A 23,812-nucleotide genomic window follows, 5' to 3' on the forward strand; every position below is an offset into this window, starting at 1 on the left:
ATGATGTCGAGTTTATTGCGTCTACCGGTGACGATACAAGTAAGATAAGTTCTTGATCTATGAAATTGCACCGAAATAAAATAATGTACATACTGATAAAACGTAGATAAATACTATATAGGGCAGTGCAAGGATTGGAATCTATCTAAAAAATTGGCATGTAATAAAACCAGACAGATTTCCTCGAAGCTCAATTCACGCATTCTATGGTGAGGGCAGTACTATTCTTTCGAAATTGATATAAATCAACTTTTTGTCAACCTATTTTTGCTCATTTTATGCCTAGTTTATATGACATAATATAGCACCGAATCGTGTTCGTGCAGTCTACAGGAGATCTCTGATACTTTCCAAACGGTAAGAGAATTGAAGCAAGCTTACTTTAATTTTTCAGTAAAAATTAAACTTTGTATATGTGAACCCAATTTTGACCGAAGGCCTTTTTTCAATTGGAGTACGGACCTTTGGAGAAAAAAATGGAGAAGGGAATGAATTGAAAAATCTGAAGAAAAAAAATCCTATTGTAGGTTTTGAAATTGGAAGGGAAAAAGGGGAAAATAAGGAGATTTTTTTCCTGCTTTCGAGGTTTTCGTGCTTCAATCCATTACGTGTTCGTCAAAGGGTTCTTTTGAATCGTATGTTTCCATTCTATAGAGACAGTCGTATTACAGTAATATGAGCTCCTCGAAGAAACGAGTTTGCGTCATCGGCGCTGGACCTTCTGGAATGTGTTTTCTGTGTCAATTGGAGAAACTTCGTCTTGAAGGAGTCGATGTACCCGATGTAGTTTGCATTGAGAAACAAAGTAACTGGGGTGGATTGTGGAACTCTACCACTTGGAGAACAGGTCGGTGAATTATCGTTTTCATATCCTCTATTGGTCGAATACCTTATTGTTTATCTGTTTCATCATACATCCGACCTGTGGAACTCTGACCTGATTGAGAATCATTTGAATTCCCCTTCATCTGTAACGTGTCTAAACTAATTCAGGTCTCGATGAGAACGGCGAAAATGTCCACAGTCCGATGTACAAGCAGCTTGTTGCAAACAGCCCGAAAGAACTTTCGTTTGAGTTCCATGATTATTCTTTTGAAGAACATTTTGGTAAACCAGTTCCATCGTTTCTACCCAGAGAAGTAGTCTTCGACTATTTGAACGGTAAGAAACTGGTTGAAATTAGGTTTAGCACCTAAGTATAATCAGTTGATTAACTTCTGGGTTGCTGATGATTTACTCCGTGAATTGAATACAAGAAAATGAAAGATTTTAGGAAAATTCACCGCTTAAAGTAACTGATAGGATTGAATTAGTTAAAAAAGAATCGGGTCGAACGTAACTGGAAATAAAAGAGTTAGCGTAATCTTAATTTGAGGTGTCCTGGGAATACAATTCAAAAGGTTTGGGCGACTTTGTTACGAATGTCCTTCTCACAAAAAAAAGTAATTTCCTATTAGAAAATTGTTCAATATTATACTGTAGATTACACGTGAATATGTCTATAATGTATGTATATTTAATTGTAGGTCGATGGAACATGAAAAACGTGCGTCGTTTCATTAAATTTGAAACGGTAGCTCACACAGTTACATACAATCCGAACTCAGATGATTTTACGGTTGTGATGAGAGATGTGTCCATTGATTTATTGTTACCCGCTCAAACATTTGATTTCGTCATCAACGCCACCGGTCATTATTCATATCCAAATATACCTCATTACGAAGGATTCGAAACTTTCCCTGGTAAAGCTATACCATTGCTTCAATTATTTCAGTTGTTTGAAGCGACACCTGCTTAAAGATGTTTCATTATTTTTCTATTAGGTCGAATTCTGCATACAGTTGAAATGCGTGATATGACACACTTTAAAGACCAAAACGTTCTTATTATTGGGGGTAATTTCTCAGCAGATGATACTTCTCTGCAGTTGTACAAGTACGGAGCGAAAGATATCATCATATCCTATCGTCATTACAAACTAGAACTGATAGTACCTGAAAATATTACTACGAAACCTATTCCGACTAAAGTCGTCGGGAAAACTGTTCATTTCAAAGATGGAACAACCGCTGATGTAGGTGTAATGTCTAACTGTCTCGATGCGAGTTATAATGTATGATTCTGTTAATCTAAATGTATTCAATATTGACTAAATTGGTTTTCTTATAGGTCGACACGATTATTCTAGCAACTGGGTACAAACACCATTACCCTTATATGGATAATGATCTCAAATTGAAAAGCGCGAATCTGTTTTATCCTGATAATTTATACAAGGGTATTTTGTGGATGAAAAGTGCCAATAATAGGCTGTTCTATATCGGCGCTCAAGATATTCTGTATTCGTTTACGATGTTCGACGCCCAAGCTTTGTGGGCTCTACGAGTTATAATTGGTGACGTCAAATTACCTTCACGCGAAGCCATGCAAGCGGATATTAAACATTGGCGAGATAGGTAAATTTTCAGTGAATCTTCTAAGATTTAAATGTTTAGTTTTTGGACGATACTAATTTTCTTGGGCTCATATATTGCAGAATGGAAGCGGAATTGTCACCGCCGAAGCGTTCATTTTACAGCATTCTCGAGTTCCAAACGGAATACACACTTGATGTAGCAGATGAAGCTAAATACGGCTATAATCTGGACGGCCGAGAAATGATGTTGGAATATCTACCACATTTTCTAGAAAAGCCATACACGGGCTCGAAAGACTTCCAGGCCCGTAGTATCGTAACTGGGAAAATAGCACCCCTGCATCACACCGATTTCCTACAGAACTACGACCTATCGTTGCAATCATACCTCAATTCTAAATAACAAAAATGTCAAGAAATAGTTGAAGTTGCCCTTCTTTTGACAATGGATGAATTCGTCTTTATGTAGAAGTAGAAGTAGATTACGGTTAGCGAAATTCTCTCGTACTGTACGATGGTCGTTGCTATCCTTTAGAAAAAAATACTAATGTATAATGTCATTACATGTATTCAGTTTATTAATTGAATTTACCATATTTCATAAGTTATGATATAATGGATGACACTGCTTGTTGATGAATGATGTAAAAACAGACATGAATTTACGGATAATTAACAAACGATGATATCGAGTTTGATAGTGTCAGCCGGCGGTGATCTCAGTCTGTTTAATCCTTAAACCATGACACGGGGCTAACATAGAATAATGTACATTCCGATAAAAAGTAGATAAATACAATATACGGCATATGTATATATCATATATATACAAATATCGGAATCTCTTTATCTGACATATTGGCTTATAATAAAACAAGACAGATTTCCTCGAAGCTCAGTTCACGCATTTCATTTTCGCTGTTCCATTGAAATTGATATTGAATCAACTTTTGTCCACCTATTTGTGCTATTTTTATGCCTGATATTGAAGAAGTAACTCGTATTCGTGCAATCTACACTGGATCTTCTCTGTGATACTTTCCAAACGGTAAGACGATTGAAGTATGCTTATATTGAACATTCTGTAGAAATCAAACTTTATGTTAATTGAAGTGGGAGAAGGCCTTTTTTGCATTGGAGTATGGACCTTTCGAAAAAAAGGATAAGGGATTTAACTTAAAAGTTCAAAGAAATTCCTACTGTACGGTTTTAAATGGAAGGGAACGACGGAAAAATGGAAAGGATTATTTTTGTGCGCGTATTTTCGATAAGTATTAGATAAATAAAGGAGTAAACCTTCTGTTGGATTGAATTCAAATGATAAGAGAAATTAAGAAAACTAACTTGTTGCTAATAGTTATATCGGAAATTTAAACAAAAACACAACGAACAAATTTTCGTGAAAATCTATCCAATTAACCTACATAAGCTGAAAACAGTAGCTCGGTTCAAGGCCTAGTTCATGGATAATTAGGACAGCTATTCGCGCTTCGATCCAATGCGTGTTCATCATAGAGTTCTCTTGAATCGTATGTTTCCATCCTATAGAGACAGTCCTATTACAGTAATATGAGCTCCTCGAAGAAACGAGTTTGCGTCATCGGCGCTGGACCTTCTGGAATGAGTTTTCTGTGTCATTTGGAGAAACTTCGTCTTGAAGGAGTTGATGTACCCGATGTAGTTTGCATTGAGAAACAAAGTAACTGGGGTGGATTGTGGAACACTACCACTTGGAGAACAGGTCGGTGAATTATCTTTTCATATCCTCTAATGGTCGAACCCCTCATCAAGAGGAACCAATTCCATAATTTAATGGGTGTCTTCGTCCTTAATTAACGCTTACTTTATCGACAAACTTAAGTTCATAGTGTTGACATTCAAGAGCGGTATATCGAACCTTTTCCACAGTTTTCACAAATCCACAGTAGGATTTGACCTAAATTTGAACTTAAGTGAAATCAAACCATACAATATACAACTGGTTCCATGGTGAATGATTCAATCTGAGATAAATCATTGATTAAATGAACTGTCTGACTCGAAATATAATATCTATCCGTCTATTTCATCATACCTTCGACCAATGGAACTATGGCTTGATGATTATCCAGTTGAAAATCAACGAATTGCTCTTCATTTGTATCACGTTTCCACTCAGGTCTCGATGAGAACGGTGAAAATGTCCACAGTCCGATGTACAAACAGCTTGTTGCAAACAGCCCGAAAGAACTTTCGTTTGAATTCCACGATTATTCTTTTGAAGAACATTTCGGTAAACCAGTTCCATCATTTCTACCTAGGGACGCAATCTTTGACTATTTGAACGGTAAGGAAATCCAGTTTTACACCAACTTAGCATACCTATTAATTCTGGTTATTAATAATTTACTTCGTGAATTATACACGAGAAAATTCCGCTGGTAAAAATTACCGATAGGTTTGGATTTAATGAGAAAATCGGGACATTCGCATAATAGAAATTTTGAAGTGGCCGGGGCATATTGAGTTGAAAAGTTCCGCCAACTTTGTTGCGTATTTCCTTCTCACAAAAAAGTAATTTCCTATCAGTTTGTTGTTCAATATAATGTCTTTAATTGTAGGTCGATGGAACATGAAAAGCGTGCGTCGTTTCATTAAATTCGAAACGGTAGCTCACACAGTTACATACAATCCGAACTCAGATGATTTTACGGTTGTGATGAGAGATGTGTCCAATGATTTATTGTTACCCGTTCAAACATTTGATTTCGTCATCAACGCCACCGGTCATTTTTCATATCCAAATATACCTCATTACGAAGGATTCGAAACTTTTCCTGGTAAAGCTATACCATTGATTCCATGCTTCAATTATTTCAGTTGTTTGAAGCGATTCCTGCTTAAAGATGGTTTCTATCGTCTTCATATTAGGTCGAATTCTGCATACTGTTGAAATGCGTGATATGACACACCTTAAAGACCAAAACGTCCTCATTGTCGGAGGCAATCTGTCGGCAGATGACACTTCTCTGCAGCTGCACAAGTACGGAGCGAGCAGTATCATCATTTCCTATCGTCATTACAAACAAGAACTGATAGTGCCTGAAAATATTACTACAAGACCTATTCTGACTAAAGTCGTCGGGAAAACTGTTCATTTCAAAGATGGAACAACCGCTGATGTAGGTGTTATGTCTAACTCTCTCCATGCGAGTTAGGTTTCTGCCAATCTAAATGTATTCAATATAGACTAAATTCATTTTCAGGTCGACACGATTATTCTAGCAACTGGCTACAAACACCATTACCCTTATATGGATAATGATCTAAAATTGAAAAGCGCGAATCTGTTTTATCCTGATAATCTATACAAGGGAACTTTGTGGATGAAAAGTGCCAATAATAGGCTGTTCTATATCGGTGCTCAAGATCAGCTGTACTCATTTACGATGTTTGACGCCCAAGCTTTGTGGGCTCTACGAGTTATCATTGGCGACATCAAATTACCTACACGCGAAGCCATGCAAGCGGACATTAAACATTGGCGAGATAGGTAAATTTTCGGTGCATTTTCTAAGATTTGAGTGAATAAGTTTTGGATGATAATATGTTTCCTTGTATTGCAGAATGGAAGCGGAATTGTCACCGCCGAAGTGTACATTTTACAGCGTCCTTGAATTCCAAACGGAATATATACTCGACATTGCAGATGAAGCTAAATACGGCTATAATCTGGACGGCAGGGGAATTATGTTGAAATATCTACCACATTTTCTAGAAAAGCCATACACGGGCTCGAAAGACTACCAGGCTCGTAGCAATGTTACTGGGAAAATAGCACCTCCACATCACACTGATTTCTTACAGAACTTCGATCTATCGTTACAATCATACCTCAATTCTAGATAACACAATTATTAAGAAATAGTTGGAGTTACCCTTCTTTTCAATATGGATTACCTCGTTTCTATGTACAAGTACATTACGGTTAGAGAATATTTCTCGTACTGTACCATGGTTGTTATTATTATTTAGAATAAATACAAACACATTATAGATCATATTCAGTTTATCATTGCATTTTTTCATATTACATGAGTTGTTATATTTTAGTGCGATGATATTTTGAGTAAATCACTGCGTGACCTGGAAATCCAATAGCACAACAAGAATGAATCGTAGGCCTAAGTTGTAGATTTAGTTTATCAGGTGAAAACCACCGAAGACAAACTGACTCATCTAGGCCTAAGCTGGACCTTGACGACTCTAGTTCCACCTATAAATCCAGCTAGGAGAATGTGATTGGAGGATCCAGGCGCACTAGGGCTCTGACAAGGGAAGCGATGATGACGATGATGATATATATATATGAGGAATTTTAACATTTTGAACCAAATAATTCTTCGGATTTACGCAGGGAGTTTAGTGTTATGATTATCGCTAGTTGATGATCGATATAAATTTTAATGATGTAAGAAATATTTCTACCGGGGAAAATGAGGATCATATTTAACGAGAGGAGATCTCTTTCCGATTTAATGAGGAATAATATTCATAACTACTGCAGCAGTTTTCAGACGTCACTCACAGTTAGAGATGAACGCGACTTTCAGTGTGAATTGGACCGCAGTCGCTACGACAACCATCAAAGGATTCAGACCGCATTCTAGATGCAAATTCATCCATCATTCCGACTACAAACCGTTTAACTTGAACCTGTTTTACCAGATCAAGAACTGGGTCGTCGCTAGCGTCGCTGTGTTCGGCGTTATCGGAAACATTTTGTCGTTCGTGATTCTGCGCAAGGAAAAACGGAAAAATACGAGTATTTTTTATCTGAAATATCTGGCTATTCTTGACGTGTGTATGTGTGCGTCTTATCTTGTATTTGATTTCCAGAATGAATTGTACAGTCACACGTTATTACTCGACCATACCTTACAATTCAACCACTTTATGAAGAGACTCTACCCGTACACGCAACAAGTAAGGTTCCGTTTTTCTGGTGTGGCTGATTTGTTAATTCTGGTGATTGCTGTGGACAGATTGATCGTAGTTCGGTGGCCTCTGAAAGCCAGCACACTGATTTCAATGAAACGAGCTTGTATCAATGTAGTAGCTATAACTTTATTTATTGCCTTGATGTCGGTGCAGTCGTTTTTTCTTAAATGGACTCGTAGGTCTATCAATCCGTGCACTGGACACGAAAGATGGGCAATGAAGATAACTGCTTTCAGTAAAAACACTTACTATCGTTATTACATGTTATTCGTTTATGCACCAATTTTTCATATAATTCCATCCGTCACCATTTTCATTATTACCATAAATATAATTGTAATTCTGAAATGTACAAGATTAGCCAGAGAACACATTACGTCATCAACAGTTCCTTCTAGGAATAAACACGATCGAAGTTTGACGATTTCTTTAGTTATTATTTGCTATATACATTTGATAAAACGCTCTCTACTTTTGTCCGGTGCGATTAACAACTTCTTAGTGTTTATATACGGCAAGAACGTTCTGCTGTTACCCGATACTGGGCCTTATTTGGACGGCGTAAAAGACTTGATGAGGAAAATTTCAGCATCCGCGAATTTATTTATTTATGTCGCGATGAGAAAAAGTTTTCGTCACCGACTTCGCGAAATGTTTTGTAATCAGAAGAAATGACAGCAATTAGCGGAAATACTGAAAATGCTTCATTACTTAGAGAGTTACTGGGGGGTGGCGTGCTGGAATAGCAACCCTGAAACTCAGTGACCAGCTGGGGGAGCCAATTGAGTCAGAGAAAGGTCAATTTTCAAAAGAAAAAGCTCAAATTAGTTGGATCTAATGGGAACAAAGGTTTTGCACGAAGATCGTCAATCGCTCTATTCATTCTCATCAGGAAGATGAGTCTGCTTGATGTGACAGGAAAATCGACAGTGTTTAAAAGTAGTAGCTGGAAATGCAGATGTGACCTGCATCACTATTCAAGAGTAGTTACTATTCTTTTAAGAGCTCAGTTACGACCAATGTTATCAACATGCTCACGAAGTCAGGGTCATTTCTAGTTAATTTTCAATTCAGCTTCGATTTTCGATGTCTCAATGTGGTGAAAACTAAACACATAAATTTGCGTAGTTGCATAAATTTGTGCAGTGAATTGCAGAGGAAACGTGAAGCCTTAATGGTCGTTTATAAAAAAACTATAGCAATCAGAATATCTATACTATAAGCGGCTAGGCGTCTTAACTTTGTAACGCGTAATTTCTGTTTGTGTGGCTTCGATTACGCGTTGAGTGGTATGAATTGAAAGAGGTTGGTCTGATCTGTGTTTTAGGATCGATTTCGTGCCGATACGATAAAGTTTAGGTACACTTTTGGACCATTTAAGTTTGGACGCTCCGCGTAACGTCACTGCGCGCGCTGATCGAAACAAACATTTGAGCGTCGGTTTTTGTATAGTGTGCTTGACTACAGAGACGCGGGTGACCTCAATTCTGGGGATCTAATACACGTAGTGGAGATTACTGCGATGCGATGAGCATCAGCTGTTGCTTGGCTTTTGACTACAGAGACGCCTGGAATCTAATAGTGGAGACTATATGTATTCGAGCTCACCACAGCGCCTCTTCCCAAAGAAAAGCATGCCAATCCATTCTTCTAAGAATCACCGAGATTTAATAGCCGGATCTGTTATTGTTTTCGGATTGAAAGGTATGAAAGAGTAATTCCAGTTACGTCCCTGTTTTGCCATGACATGCAGTTAACAAAGCACAGGGCCAAACATTCAGGTACATTGGACTGGACTTCCGGAATTCACCATTCACACATTGCATTCACCATGTTTCCATTTCCAGAGTACCCAGTACTCACCCAAACAAACCAAAAACATAGTTTACAGCGAAATATTTAATACTTTTCCTCTTCTTTGATATTTTTTTCTAATGCCAGACTTATAGTGTGTATTTCATATCGATAAATAAATATATAAATATGATATTATATTACATATTACTATATATTATATTATTTTTATCCGCACCTTAGTGATTCATTATAATCTACCCGTCCGCCAGGACGGGTAGGGGGATCTATTACATGTGGTGGAGATTACTGCAGATGCGGTGAGCATCAGCTGTTGCTTGGCTTTTGACTACAGAGACGCCGGTGACCTCCTCTCTCTGCCTGGAATCTAATAGTGGAGACTGTATGTATTCGAGCTCACCACAGCGCCACTTCCCAAAGAAAAGCATGCCAATCCATTCTTCTAAGAATCACCGAGATTAAATAGCCGGATCTGTTATTGTTTTCGGATTGAAAGGTATGAAAGAGTAATTCCAGTTACGCCCCTGTTTTGCCATGACATGCAGTTAACAAAGCACAGGGCCAAACATTCAGATACATTGGCGGACTGGACTTCCGTTCACACGTGGCTTGCACTATGTTTCCCTTTCCAGAGTTGGTACCCAGTACTATATATATATATATATATATATATATATATATATATATATATATATATAAATATATAAATATATATATATATATATATATATATATATATATATATATATATATATATATATATATATATATATATTATACGGTAATACCCGAAATTCAGTTCACGCATTTTATGGTGACGGCAGTGCTATTCTTCTGAAATTGATATAAATCCACCTTTTTCCCAACCTATGTTCACTTCCTTTTATGCCTGGCTGGTTTATATGACACAATAGCAGTACTGACTCGTATTCGTGCAGTCTACACAATCTTCTCTGATACTTTCCAAACGGTAAGAGGATTGAAGCAATCATACCTAAAATATTCAGTATAGATTGAACTATATATATTCAAATAACATTAGTGAAGGCGGCGAAGGCCTATAACTTGCAGTGCGGGAAGCAGAATCCGTACACTAACCATTTGAAAATGGGCTTTCGGTTGGTTTGCAGTGAATGCGATATGTTCAATTAACCTACATAAGCTTGTTCTTTTAAGTGTTGATATCATACATTTTATATATACGCTACAAGAACTGTTGCTCGTTTCAAGGCCTAAGGGCACGAATAATTGCTACGGCTATTCGTGCTTCAATCCATTGCATGTTCATCATAATAGGGTAATTTTAAAATCGTATGTTTCCATCCTTTAGAGACAGTCGTATTACAGTAATATGAGCTCCTCGAAGAAACGAGTTTGCGTCATCGGCGCTGGACCTTCTGGAATGAGTTTTCTGTGTCATTTGGAGAAACTTCGTCTAGAAGGAGTCGATGTACCCGATGTAGTTTGCATTGAGAAACAAAGTAACTGGGGTGGATTGTGGAACACTACCACTTGGAGAACAGGCCGGTGAATTATCTTATATCCTTGATTGGTCGAATCCCTTCTCAAGAAGAATCAAATGACATATTTTGAGGGGGTCTCCATCCTTAGACTTAAAATTCTAACTACTACTTTATTGACAAAATCAAATTCGCAGTGATGACAATCAAGTGCGGTGTAATGAACCTCTTCAAAAGTTTTGAGTAAGATTTGACGTAATTAAGCAAAGTAAAATGGAAACAGGAAATATAGAGCTGGCCCTTAATGGATGATTGACACTGGTGGTAAATCACATCCTCCCACGGCAGGGATTCGAACCTAATGACATCGCTACACCCAGCCACGGCACAAACCCCTGCCACAGTAGACCGGGTGCGCAGGTACATACCCAGTTTTGCTGCTCGAAAACGTGCGGCACCAATCAGTTTGCTCGTTGTATAATCGCCGAGGTAAATTTTACGGAAGAACTATGAATAGGAAAACCCGGGCTAAAATAAAACGGGATTATCTGATTGGCTGATAATGACATCTAAGTCTAAGCTGCGCGTGTAGCTTAGCTGCGCACTCGGTCTAGTGTGGCAGGGTTTCGTCCCGTGGCAATCTTGATGCCATCAGGTTCGAATCCCAGCCGGGGGAGGATGGGTAAATCATTGATTAAATCAATTTCGTCATACATCCGACCTGAAATAGGACTCAATTATCCAATTGAAAATCAACAAAATTCCCTTCACCTGTATCATGGTTCGACTTATCCAGGTCTCGATGAGAACGGTGAAAATGTCCACAGTCCGATGTACAAGCAACTGATAACAAACAGCCCGAAAGAACTTTCAGTTGAATTCCGGGATTATTCTTTTGAAGAACATTTTGGTAAACCAGTTCCATCGTTGGTACCCAGGGAATTAATCTTCGACTATTTGAACGGTAAGAAACTGGTTGAAATTAGGTTTGAAACCATCCGAGCATACCTGTATCATCAGTTGATTAACTTCTGGGTTGCTGTTGATTTACTCCGTGAATTATACACGCGAAAATGAAACATTGTCAGATAATTCGTAGCAAAAACTACCGATATAATTGGATTAGTTAAAAATGAATCGGATCTGACTTATCTGTGAATAAAAGAGTTAGCATAATCTTAATTTGAGGTGTCCTGGGCATAAAATTTATAAGGTTTGGGCAACTTTGTTGCGAGTGTCCTTCTCACAAAAAAAATGTCCTAGTGTGTAGAAAAGTGTTCAATATTATACTGTTGATTAAACGTGAATATGTCCATAATGTATTGTAATGCAATGTCTGCAATTGTAGTTCGATGGAACATGAAAAATGTGCGTCGATTCATCAAATTTGAAACGGTAGTTCACACAGTTACATACAATCCGAACTCAGATGATTTTACGGTTGTGATGAGAGATGTGTCCAATGATTTGTTGTTACCCGCTCAAACATTTGATTTCGTCATCAACGCCACCGGTCATTATTCATATCCAAATATACCTCATTACGAAGGATTCGAAACTTTCCCTGGTAAAGCTACCATTGCTTCAATTATTTCAGTTGTTTGAAGCGACACCTGCTTAAAGATGTTTCATTATCTTCCTGTTAGGTCGAATTCTACATACAGTTGAAATGCGTGATATGACACACTTTAAAGACCAAAACGTCCTTATTATCGGAGGCAGTCTCTCGGCAGATGACACTTCTCTGCAGTTGTACAAGCACGGAGCGAAAAATATCATCATTTCCTATCGTCATTACAAACAAGAACTGATAGTACCTGAAAATATTACTACAAGACCTATTCTGACTAAAGTCGTCGGGAAGACTGTTCATTTCAAAGATGGAACAACCGCTGATGTAGGTGTATTGTCTAACTCTCTCGATGCGAGTTATAATGTATGATTCTGTCAATCTAAATGTATTCAATATAGACTAAATTCGTTTTATTATAGGTCGACACGATCATTCTAGCAACTGGGTACAAACACCACTACCCTTATATGGATAATGATCTGAAATTGAAAAGCGCAAATCTGTTTTATCCTGATAATTTGTACAAAGGAACTTTGTGGATGAAAAGTGCCAATAATAGGCTGTTCTATATCGGCGCTCATGATCAGATGTATTCATTTACGATGTTCGACGCCCAAGCTTTGTGGGCTCTACGAGTTATAATTGGCGACGTCAAATTACCTTCACGCGAAGCCATGCAAGCGGACATTAAACATTGGCGAGATAGGTAAATTTTCGCTGCAATTTGAACGATTATTTGTTTGGATGAATATATGTTTTCCTTGATCTATTATATTGCAGAATGGAAGCGGAATTGTCACCGCCGAAGTGTACATTATTCAACATTCTCGAATTCCAAACAGAATACATACTCGACGTAGCAGATGAGGCTAAATACGGTTATAATCTGGACGGCAGGGGAATTATGTCAGAATATCTACATCATGTACTTGAAAACCCATTCACAGAGTCGAAAGACTTTCAGGCCCGTAGCAATGTAACTGGGAACATAGCACCTCCACATCACACTCATTTCTTACAAAACTTTGACCTATCGTTGCAATCATACCTCAATTCTAAATAGCAAAACAAAATAATATCTAGAAATAGTTGGAGTTACTCTTCTTTTCAGTATCGATAAATTAGGTTATATCTAGAAGTAGATTACTGTTAGTGGATATTTTTAGTTTCTGTACGGTCGGTATTATTATTTACAAATAGATCAGTTTATTATATTTATTGCGTTTCTCATATTTCATTAGTAATTATATAATGGATACTGCTTCTTGGTGAATGACGTAGAAACGGACACGAATTTATGCGGCTAAACAAAATATGACGTCGAGTTTAATAGTCAACTGGCGGCGATCGCAGTCTGATAAATCCTTAAACTATTACACTGGGCTAAAAAAAGATAATGTACATTCTGTTAAAAAAAATAGATTAATACAATATATGGCAGTTTTACACAAAGATTTGACTCTCATTATCTGACCTATTCGCTTAAAATAAAACAGATTTCCTCGAAGCTTGGTTCACGCATTTTTCGGTGTAGGTAGTGCTATTCTTTTGAAATTGATATAAATCAACTTTGAGTCAACATATTTTTGACCTTTTCTACGCCTGTTTCATGCGACACATATAGTAGCAGTGACTCGCGTTCGTCCAGTATACACAGTGGATCTTCTCTGATCATTTTCAAACGGTAAGAGGATTGCAGAGCGCATACATGTACTTAGATTATTCAGTAGAAAAAGGGGGAAAAATTAAAAGGATTTTATTTTACTATTCGAGAGTTTTTCACATAAAAAATCTTAGATAATAAAAAGGGTGAACATTGGATTTAATTCAAATTAAAAGAAAAACGTAGAAATATAACTTGTTGCTAATAATTAAACGAATGAAAATTGAAACGATAATATCAAGACAATAAAAAATATGATGAAAACGCGACAGAAGACTAAAAAACCCTTTTGTTTTATATTATGTATTTGGTAGAATTCAGTGGAAGTTTGAATCGTGCTCCGAATATTGAAAAAGGGCCTTGATTTGGTGTGCAGTGAATGCGATATAATCAATTAACCTACATAAGCTTGTTCTTATAAGTTTTGATTCTATTTAAAGTGTAAGTTTAGGTTTATTGAGACTTGAACTGAAACAGTACAAGGAATGTAGCTTGTATCAAGGCCTAGGCCACCGATAATGGGGTACCGGCACACACCAGATGGCGTCATTTCAATCAGTTATACGTACTGACAATTTATCTCATTTTCGATTAATTTTGAACTGGTCTTTAAAGCTCCCAAATAGCCGTCAAACAAGTCATCAAATAGATATAAGATTGATGTTCCGAAAGAGTGTCTGGTATAGTTTTACTGGAAATTGATTTCGGTATGGTCGATAACTTTTCTGATGAAAGCAACATATTATTGTGTTAGCCGAAACATGTCGACATTATTTTTTTATGTATGTAAATATAACAGAAAAAGGGTCTAAAATGTTCGCCTGGGCGTTTGTTTTAATTATTGACACTCAAGACTTTTTCATTACCGGAAATTAAGGTTGATTCGAACTTAAAAATTGAAATGTAGAAGCAATTGAAGCGCAGTAAACGAGTAACCACTAGCGAGCCTGGCGGATCATCGCCTGCCATATACGGGGAATCCTCGATTGCCACAGTAGCGGTGCCGGTATTCCATTAATACAGCAATTCGTGCTTCAATCCATTGCGTGTTCGTCAAAGGGTTCTTTTGAATCGTATGTTTCCATCCTATAGAGACAGTCGTATTACAGTAATATGAGCTCCTCGAAGAAACGAGTTTGCGTCATCGGCGCTGGACCTTCTGGAATGAGTTTTCTTTGCCATTTGGAGAAACTTCGTCTTGAAGGAGTCGATGTACCCGATGTAGTTTGCATTGAGAAACAAAGTAACTGGGGTGGATTGTGGAACACTACCACTTGGAGAACAGGTCGGTGAATTATCTTTTCGATATCCTTCATTGGTCGAATGAATCCCTCATCAGGAGATACCGTTCTACAATATCGTGCCATCACCTTCCTTAAACCATAACTTTAATTCAAACATTATTGATTGACAAATCCTAGTTCACAATGTTGAAAATCATGAGCGGTATAGCGAACCTCTTCAAATGTTTTGCATAAGATTTGACATGATTGAACTAGTGTAAAATCAAACCATTGAATATATGAAATAAACCATATAATATACAACTGGCATTTAATGAATGATTGACTCTAGTGTTAAATCCATGATTAAATGAAATGTTTGACTCAAAATAAAAAATGTCTGTATATTTTCATCATAATTTCCGACCAGTAGATCGACCACCTGATTATGCAATTGAGAATCAACAAATTCCCCTGTATCTGTATCATGTTTAAACTAATTCAGGTCTCGATGAGAACGGTGAAAGTGTTCAGAGTCCGATGTACAAACAGCTTATAACAAACAGCCCGAAAGAACTTTCGTGTGAATTCCACGATTATTCATTTGAAGAACATTTCGGTAAACCAGTTCCATCATTCGTGCCCAGGGAATTAATGTTCGACTATTTGAACGGTAAGAAACCGGTTGCTTTACAATCTTACTATACCTGTGTCAGTTGATTGACTTCTGGGTGAACGTGAATATGTCTATAATATTGTATGTTTAATAATTGTAGGTCGATGGAGCATGAAAAACGTGCGTCGTTTCATCAAATTTGAAACGGTAGCTCACACGGTTACATACAATCCGAACTCAGATGATTTTACGGTTGTGATGAGAGATGTGTCCAATGATTTATTGTTACCCGCTCAAACATTTGACTTCGTCATCAACGCCACCGGTCATTTTTCATATCCAAATATACCTCATTACGAAGGATTCGAAACTTTCCCTGGTAAGCCTACCATTGTTTGTTTGCTTTAATCATTTCAGTTGTTTGAAGCGACACCTGCTAAAAGATGTTTCATTATCTTCCTATTAGGTCGAATTCTGCATACAGTTGAAATGCGTGATATGACACACTTTAAAGACCAAAACGTCCTTATTATCGGAGGCAATCTCTCAGCAGATGACACTTCACTGCAGTTGTACAAGTACGGAGCGAAAAATATCATCATTTCCTATCGTCATTACAAACAAGAACTGATAGTACCTGAAAATATTACTACAAAACCTATTCTGACTAAAGTCGTCGGGAAAACTGTTCATTTCAAAGATGGAACAACCGCTGATGTAGGTGTAATGTATAGCTTTCTCGATATGAGTTATGATTCTGCCAATTTAAAATTCAATTTTAGCTAAATTCATTTTCTTATTAGGTCGAAACGATTATTCTAGCAACTGGGTACAAACACCATTACCCTTTTATGGATAATGATCTCAAATTGAAAAGCGCGAATCTGTTTTATCCTGATAATTTGTACAAGGGTATTTTGTGGATGAAAAGTGCCAACAATAGGCTGTTCTATATCGGCGCTCAAGATCTGATGTACTCATTTACGATGTTCGACGCCCAAGCTTTGTGGGCTCTTCGAGTTATCATTGGTGACGTCAAATTACCTTCACGCGAAGCCATGCAAGCGGATATTAAACATTGGCGAGATAGGTAAATTCTCGGTCCTTCTTTCAAAAAGATTTGAAAGATTACTTTTTGATAATTCTCTTCTGCCTTGGTCTAATATATTGCAGAATGGAAGCGGAGTTGACACCGCCGAAGTGTACATTTTACAGCGTCCTTGAATTCCAAACGGAATATATACTCGACGTAGCAGATGAAGCTAAATACGGCTATGATCTGGACGGCAGGGGAATCATGCTGAAATATCTACCTCATATACTTGAAAAGTCATACACGGGCTCGAAAGACTTCCAGGCCCGTAGCAATGTAACTGGGAAAATAGCACCTCCACATCACACTCATTTTTTACAGAACTTCGATCTATCGTTGCAATCATACCTCCATTCTAAATAATAATAATTCGTTTTATTTACGAATCAAATTACAATTAGTACAAAATATTGTAAAATAGCAAAGAATATTAATAAAGATACATAGTCGGAGTCACCTTTCATCTCAGTATGGATAAATTCTTTATCATTTAGGAATAGATGACGGGTTTTGTGGCTATTTTTATTACTGTATGATGGTGTGTTTTATTGTTTAGATGGAATAAATACAAATATATAATCGATTTTTATTGAGTTGTATTCATTGCTGATTTCATCAGTTGTAATATACTGGATGCTGCTCTTGGTGAATGACGTAGAAACGGACACGAATTTATACGGCTAAACGAAATATGACGTCGAGTTTAATAGTGTCAACTGGCGGCGATCGCAGTCTGATAAATCCTTAAACTATTAGCCTAAGTAGGATTTAATCCAGTTCATGAATACATAATTAAATACTTATGCATCAGTGACCTCTCGGCAATTTGGTATTACGGGTCTGGAAACGTATAGGTCATATAAAGAGTAAGTATATGCTAGGCATATTATGATAATATATGCAATGTTTTGAAGGCGCTTGAACGAATGTTCGCACTTTGTCAATAGTATTCAATATACCATTTGAGGACCGAGGGAGTCATCATCTTGGAGAAAGTTTTATAGCAAAACCTGTTCAGAAAAAGGTATCAAATCAACTGCGGTTCTCACAATAGTACTATAATTATAACTATTTTATTCTATATGATTTACGCAACTTCTAGGCCTATTGGTTAATTATTCTTATAACGAATAGGCAAAATGGATAAATTGATGCGGGAAACACTAATGCCAAAAGACGAGGTAAAACAGTGGTCCAAAGATATTCGACAACGTCAAAAAGCGCTTGTCAAGGCAGAAAAACGACTAGTTAAACGAAGGTAACTAAACGACACTCCGCATGTATTGAGAGAATAACGGTTGATTGAATGCTTGATAATTGTTTCTCTTTATAAGGACGCAGTTTGCCGAGAAAAGGGCCGAATTGCGAAAACGCCAGGAGGCGATTCTAAATTGCCGAGGCGCGCTCATTCACAACGTGAATTCCAAGGGAAACGGCGCTTCGAGTGAAATCGTTTCCAAGACATCAACTACCACGGCTGAATTTCCAACCGTAAGCGCGAATAGCACGAGAAGCGAAAACCTGTCATCCTCTCATTATTCGGATAACAGTATCACTGCAGGAATAGACCAAACACACTCTTTATCTGCAAGTTCATCCAGCCAGGACTCCAGAAAAGATTCTCGACGTGAAAGCAGTTCAGACGCATCGATTACAAAATGCCGTAGTGCCGATGAAGGTATTGTACTCGTGACGGCTACGATTGAACTTGGCGAAGAACTTCTGCCGCCGGTAAAACCGATGACAGCGCATTTCGATACGGAATGCGTTACTTACGCGCTACCACTTGCGGCCACGATAGAACAGGGCGTCGAAATCATCGGTCCCGTTTCGCGAGCACCGAATACCGATGATGTAGACGGCATAGAACAGAACGATACGGACAAAAATCACCCGGCAATTGCCGATCCCGATCGTACGGCCGAGGAATATGGTTCAGATATGTTGAAAATTGACAATGTCGATGGTGGCGATACAGGTCAGATCGATGGTAAAATAAGTGGCCAGCTGGTTGACTCAACTGGTTCCGATAATGAAATCGAATCAGTTGAAAAACAGTGAAATAACAGATATCCGTCTAATATCAAAACTGTAACATGTTTAATCGAAATATTCTTTCTTAATAAAAAAAAGCAACGATTATTGTCTGACTAATGAATACGAAGTATTCGGCTAGAAGTTGTATTCGAAATTGTTATACACGAGGCTTTGAAATACATTTACAATATTCAATAGTCAATTCTTGACTATCATATCTATAGTCATATCTAGTTGGTTGATGTACAAATCTAGGCAACGATTGAATCATATGTTTGAATCCGAATCTGACGTCATATCCCAAAGGCCAGCCGATACATTCCTCGATGCAACAAGGCAATTAAACTAATGAGCGGTTAACATTTTGAAAAAACGATCCACGAGTGCGTCACAAGTGAAAACATAACCACTACATCTATTCGGACTATGAGAAAGCGATGAGCAAGTCTACCATGTTTGAACAACAGAAGTGAGCACTTTCAGTGAACACGGGGTAAGTCTTTAGAATTTTTATCTTTGATCTCATTACACCAAATTGTTACCCGAGTTTTATAGGGGTATTTGCCCGACTTTTATTGCAGTATTTGCCCGGTTGGTAGGTCGAGTAGATTTGTTCGGAATCTGTAGGCCTTCTCAAACACAATAACGGCCGAGTCCTTCATTCGATCTTAAAGGTTTCAAACCCCATTCGAAGATCATCCTCGAAGAGGTTTTAGTAGATGGAAAATTATGGATATACTTAAAAACAGTATACCTTTGTAACCATGGGAATGTAGAGGGTTTTGGGGAAAATCACATAAATATCGAGAAATAACTATTAGGTTTCTTTTCATTCGAGTTTCTCTACTTTTATCTTAATCGACTTTTATGAAAAATTCAAATACAATATTCTTCAATTCCATAAGATAGAAATGAAATGATGGAATGTTAATGGCCAATTAGTATACATATTTGTTTAAAGTGCAGCTGTTTCCAAATTTGAATATCTGTTCTGAATTGATTTTTTTAACGACACCATTTTATTTTGCATAGAAATTTTCAATTTCAAATTTCATTTCTTTTTTCTAGTAATGGAATCGGACCGTACCGCTATCACCACCGAATCGGTGTCTTCGCGAAAGAGTTTGTCTTACTCAAATAAAGGCTACCAGGACAACCTGTACGATGATTCGATCAACCGACGCGGCACCGCTGAGCCGGTCATCATCAAACCAGCTTCGTACGGCAAACCATCACCAGCCACACGTCAATGCCGGCCCAACATCAACTCAAGGGCCTTCAGCGCCTTGGGCATCATTTCTATATTGATCGCTGTCATCCTTTTCATCATCGCCGTCACAGAAATCGGCATGCGCGTACCAAACATGTTCTTGTACGGGTTTTGGGGCAGCGTTTTCTTCTTGGTGGCCGGCATTCTGGCGCTGTGCGTGGCTAGATACCGTAACGACGCTACGCTCATCGCTTGTCTGGTTTTCAGCATCGTGTCCGCCATATTAGCCTTCATAGCAGGCTGTATGGCCGGACTGGCGACGGCTGCATTCGGCGAACTGACAGCCGTCTGCTCACAAGCAACCGGGGCCGCGGCCGCTCAGTACTCTATCAACTGCGGAACTATGTTTCGAAGTGTTAAACCCATCATGATGTTTGCTTTGTTCTGCGTAGATATAGTCTGCATAGTTGTCGAATTTGTGGCGATGGTCGTCCTCAGCACCCTATCGGCCAGTGGGGCGTGCAGACCTCGACGAAGGCGTTAAACAATTCGGGTTTTTTTTAGATACCAGCACACACAAACTATTTCACGGACATGACCGCTTCTTATACTTAGCAGACACGGAACTGTAGAGAAATCAAATATATGAATATCAAACTTTTCTATTCTTAAGTGTTAAACGTGATGTATATAAAACGCTTTGCTGCTCGGAGTTTTTGTGTCTTTTCCTTTATTTTACATTTTGAAAAAAATCATTGTGTCTTTATACTCACGAGTATAATGTATTATGTCGAGTGACAAATTGAATGCACATCGGTGGCTTATGGCGAATTTGTCCAACCAATTGCAACGGGCCTGAATGGTTTGGACTATCCGTTATTTGACGTTCATTTTATTTCATATTATATTTGAAGTCAATAATTGAATTATTTACTGTGTATGAAATATCTATGTAATTAATATCTTCAATGTCGAATTAAAACTTATCAAAAAATAAGTATAAACCATTCATCATGAGATGAATATGGACGAATCAATGTTTCAAGTATATATTCTATTTTCATTATTCTGTGCTACTATATGATTCAACCAATGAAGCTTCGTTTTTGTTCAATGTTCTATGGATTGTTTGTGTTATAACGAAAATGACTGAATTGTACATGAACGAAAACTATCTACGGATTCAAAAACAATACATAAGATATATATATATATAAATGCTACAAGACTGAAATTGTTTATTCTTTTCTCAATGGATAAAGGCTCGCATCATTTTCTGCACTGGGTGAACTTCGAAATGGAAACATAATTAGCAAGATATACATTTTCGGAACCATCTGCCGTTTCTGCTTCACTTGACTCAATTATGAAGTTGACGCTAAACAAAATGACGCGTATCATTTTGTTCAGCGGTGTCTTGTGAAAAGGAAGATTGATTGGATTAAAATAATCTAATGCAACAATAATTTTGAAAGTAACGTTTTTGACGTAATACAATTCGAATATAATACATCCTCTATATCAAATTTCATAGCACGACTTTTATTTCATGTATACTATAGGTTAAGTACAATATCAATTACATACATAAATTCAATGATTGCATATCGCATTTTTGTTTCATGCAGGCTCAATATTATTATCGTTCAGATTTCCATCAGAAAAGTACCCGTTTCTAGTTCTAAGACGAGTCTTTAGGTGACACGGAGTAACAGCAGAAGCAGCACAAACTCGCTTGAATCGTCACCACGATTCCCGATATGAAATAGATCGCAGCCTGCGCTATGCTGATCAGATACAGATCTCTGGAATTTTGTACGTTCAAACCGGTTAACAGGGTTGAATCGGGAGGTATAGGTACGTCGGGATTCAGAAACTCGGCGATACCGGCCGCGAAGAAAAATGCCATGCAATCGACGACCATAGCGAACGCTGAAACGAACATGCACAACATGATGAAACAGCGAGCACGAGTTCGAAACGATTTGATGCCGCAAAATCCGGCCACGAAATGCCCGAACGCGGCCCAAAAACCCGTATAGAATAATCCTTCGGCGTATAAAGTAATCGATAGCGTTCCGATAGCGGCCGAGAGAACTCCGAATATGATTTGCGCGATGCCAGTCGCTAGTAGGAAATGTGCGCGAACCCTCAAAACTCTGATTCTCGGCGGCGCGTCGTCGTAATAAGTCGTCGGCGGTAAAGTGGTAACGATCGTCGAAGCCGATGTCGACGGTAACGACGAAGCGACCGCCACGGATTTCTTGCTGCTGCTGATGTCGTCGGTTTCATTCTCGCTGGAAAAGCCCTGGTTCACATGGGCCATCTGGAAGCGCTGAAATGGAATGAAGTGACCGATATATTAACCGTATAATGACGCGCTGATAAATTTGCGATATGTATATAGTGCGCGAGTTGCCATTTGTAAATGATATCCGGGGTGATGCATTTAGAGCAGGAATATGAAATAGAATCATAAAATTCCCGAAACATACATAATTCATAACAAAAGTGTCATAAAGACCGTCGCTATATTCTCATAAAATAACAAAATGGTTTGTTTTAGGATTTTTATTCCAAATGCCACAGAATACGAATGAAATAGAATCTACTCACATGAAACACGAAAAACGACGGTTCCAGTCGACCACGCGTATTGTAGTAGAGCCGGGCGGCGATTTTTCAGTTTATACCGAGCGGATTCCGATCGTGCGCAGCAGCGCAGTGGTATCAAATTGGAAGCGAAACGATAACGAATTAAACCCGATACAGCGCGGGAATATCGCGTGCGTAACGTGAACGTATGCGACGCCGCATTCTGCCTATGCGTGACACCTGTTCACGTCAACGATGTGCACAGGATGATTATATCATCATCGCTAAAAAAACGATGGCGTTTATACGTGTCCATATATAATTCGAAAAACCGTTAATTATTTAAAATCGAGACGAACCGCCATCGTCGTCGTAGTCGCCGTCGTATTCTGGACTCCTAGTTTAACGACCCGGTGTGACTACCTGTCAGCGCAATGACCCGGCCACACGTTAGTCATAGTACACCACCGCGCCACAAAAAAAAAACTTACAGTGATGATGTAAATTATCGCAGTATTGAAAGTCATCTAACAATCGTCGAAAACTGATAACTCCTATTCTCTCCATTCCTCTGCACGCTCTAATATCCTATGTACATATTTCGCCTCTACAAAGTTTTCCGCAAATAAACAGGTTGTCGCTTGTCTCTCCGTACGAAGACCCCGATTTGAAATTATTTGTCAGATTGTCCGACGATTAAATGGGCTCAACGACGGCGTTGGCGCTTCTCCAAATACTTACTATTCGATATGATATGATATGCAAAGCGAGACACATTTATATAGAAAATAAAAAGATAATTTTTCAGTTTCTATTTCATTTCATGATTCAAACGTCATTCGTACTGCATGGCCCATGTAACGCGCCCGCCCTCATAACTAGTTGTACAGCTGATAAAACCGCTAAAGCCCAGTCTTATGGGGCCGGTTCCATAGTGGTGGCTTTATGTCCATAAGGCGGTCTTAAACTTAAGACTGGTCTTACTTTGTCGGATTGTTTCAAGAACTAAGATTCGATTCAGTTCAATATTTATTTCACGAAAAAGCAGAACAATAAAATCAGAGGAAAGCTAAGCAATTTTAAAGATAGAAAAAAACAAATTTACAAAGCTTTGACGATCTTAGACTG

The 23,812-nt window shown here is 38.1% G+C and overlaps 4 protein-coding genes across 4 annotated transcripts; all 4 read left to right on the forward strand.

The window, feature by feature from the left end:
- Window positions 1–118: 118 nt before the first annotated feature.
- On the forward strand, window positions 119–3,296 carry LOC141912848 (trimethylamine monooxygenase-like). Its single transcript, XM_074804265.1, has 7 exons — window positions 119–357; window positions 655–847; window positions 994–1,161; window positions 1,527–1,745; window positions 1,827–2,077; window positions 2,173–2,459; window positions 2,540–3,296. The coding sequence occupies exons 2-7, from the start codon at window positions 676–678 to the stop codon at window positions 2,820–2,822; spliced, it is 1,380 nt and encodes a 459-aa protein (XP_074660366.1). The 5' UTR covers window positions 119–357; window positions 655–675; the 3' UTR covers window positions 2,823–3,296.
- Window positions 3,297–3,988: 692 nt separating this feature from the next.
- On the forward strand, window positions 3,989–6,307 carry LOC141913320 (trimethylamine monooxygenase-like). The gene is made up of 6 exons (XM_074804824.1): window positions 3,989–4,160; window positions 4,578–4,745; window positions 5,020–5,238; window positions 5,330–5,580; window positions 5,665–5,951; window positions 6,025–6,307. The coding sequence occupies exons 1-6, from the start codon at window positions 3,989–3,991 to the stop codon at window positions 6,305–6,307; spliced, it is 1,380 nt and encodes a 459-aa protein (XP_074660925.1).
- A 3,861-nt stretch (window positions 6,308–10,168) lies between these two features.
- On the forward strand, window positions 10,169–13,439 carry LOC141913174 (trimethylamine monooxygenase-like). Its single transcript, XM_074804641.1, has 7 exons — window positions 10,169–10,184; window positions 10,545–10,695; window positions 11,471–11,638; window positions 12,023–12,241; window positions 12,321–12,571; window positions 12,667–12,953; window positions 13,028–13,439. Exons 2-7 carry the CDS (start codon window positions 10,566–10,568, stop codon window positions 13,308–13,310), a joined length of 1,338 nt encoding a protein of 445 aa, XP_074660742.1. The 5' UTR covers window positions 10,169–10,184; window positions 10,545–10,565; the 3' UTR covers window positions 13,311–13,439.
- Window positions 13,440–16,247: 2,808 nt separating this feature from the next.
- LOC141913321 (trimethylamine monooxygenase-like) lies at window positions 16,248–17,205 on the forward strand. Its single transcript, XM_074804825.1, has 3 exons — window positions 16,248–16,466; window positions 16,553–16,839; window positions 16,923–17,205. Exons 1-3 carry the CDS (start codon window positions 16,248–16,250, stop codon window positions 17,203–17,205), a joined length of 789 nt encoding a protein of 262 aa, XP_074660926.1.
- Window positions 17,206–23,812: the final 6,607 nt, after the last annotated feature.

The sequence above is a fragment of the Tubulanus polymorphus genome, chromosome 11, assembly GCF_964204645.1.
Source record: "Tubulanus polymorphus chromosome 11, tnTubPoly1.2, whole genome shotgun sequence".
NCBI classification, from domain to species: Eukaryota; Metazoa; Nemertea; class Palaeonemertea; order Tubulaniformes; family Tubulanidae; genus Tubulanus; species Tubulanus polymorphus.

Coding starts and splice junctions, on each gene's coding strand:
- LOC141912848 (XM_074804265.1), top strand. CDS start 676: ATGAGCTCCTCGAAGAAACGAGTTTGCGTCATCGGCGCTGGACCTTCT. Junction 1,746..1,826: donor AGGATTCGAAACTTTCCCTG/GTAAAGCTATAC, acceptor TTTTTCTATTAG/GTCGAATTCTGCATACAGTT. Junction 2,078..2,172: donor AAGATGGAACAACCGCTGAT/GTAGGTGTAATG, acceptor GTTTTCTTATAG/GTCGACACGATTATTCTAGC.
- LOC141913320 (XM_074804824.1), top strand. CDS start 3,989: ATGAGCTCCTCGAAGAAACGAGTTTGCGTCATCGGCGCTGGACCTTCT. Junction 5,581..5,664: donor AAGATGGAACAACCGCTGAT/GTAGGTGTTATG, acceptor ATTCATTTTCAG/GTCGACACGATTATTCTAGC. Junction 5,952..6,024: donor ATTAAACATTGGCGAGATAG/GTAAATTTTCGG, acceptor CTTGTATTGCAG/AATGGAAGCGGAATTGTCAC.
- LOC141913174 (XM_074804641.1), top strand. CDS start 10,566: ATGAGCTCCTCGAAGAAACGAGTTTGCGTCATCGGCGCTGGACCTTCT. Junction 10,696..11,470: donor AGTTTGCATTGAGAAACAAA/GTAACTGGGGTG, acceptor CGACTTATCCAG/GTCTCGATGAGAACGGTGAA. Junction 12,242..12,320: donor AGGATTCGAAACTTTCCCTG/GTAAAGCTACCA, acceptor TCTTCCTGTTAG/GTCGAATTCTACATACAGTT.
- LOC141913321 (XM_074804825.1), top strand. CDS start 16,248: ATGACACACTTTAAAGACCAAAACGTCCTTATTATCGGAGGCAATCTC. Junction 16,467..16,552: donor AAGATGGAACAACCGCTGAT/GTAGGTGTAATG, acceptor TTTTCTTATTAG/GTCGAAACGATTATTCTAGC. Junction 16,840..16,922: donor ATTAAACATTGGCGAGATAG/GTAAATTCTCGG, acceptor AATATATTGCAG/AATGGAAGCGGAGTTGACAC.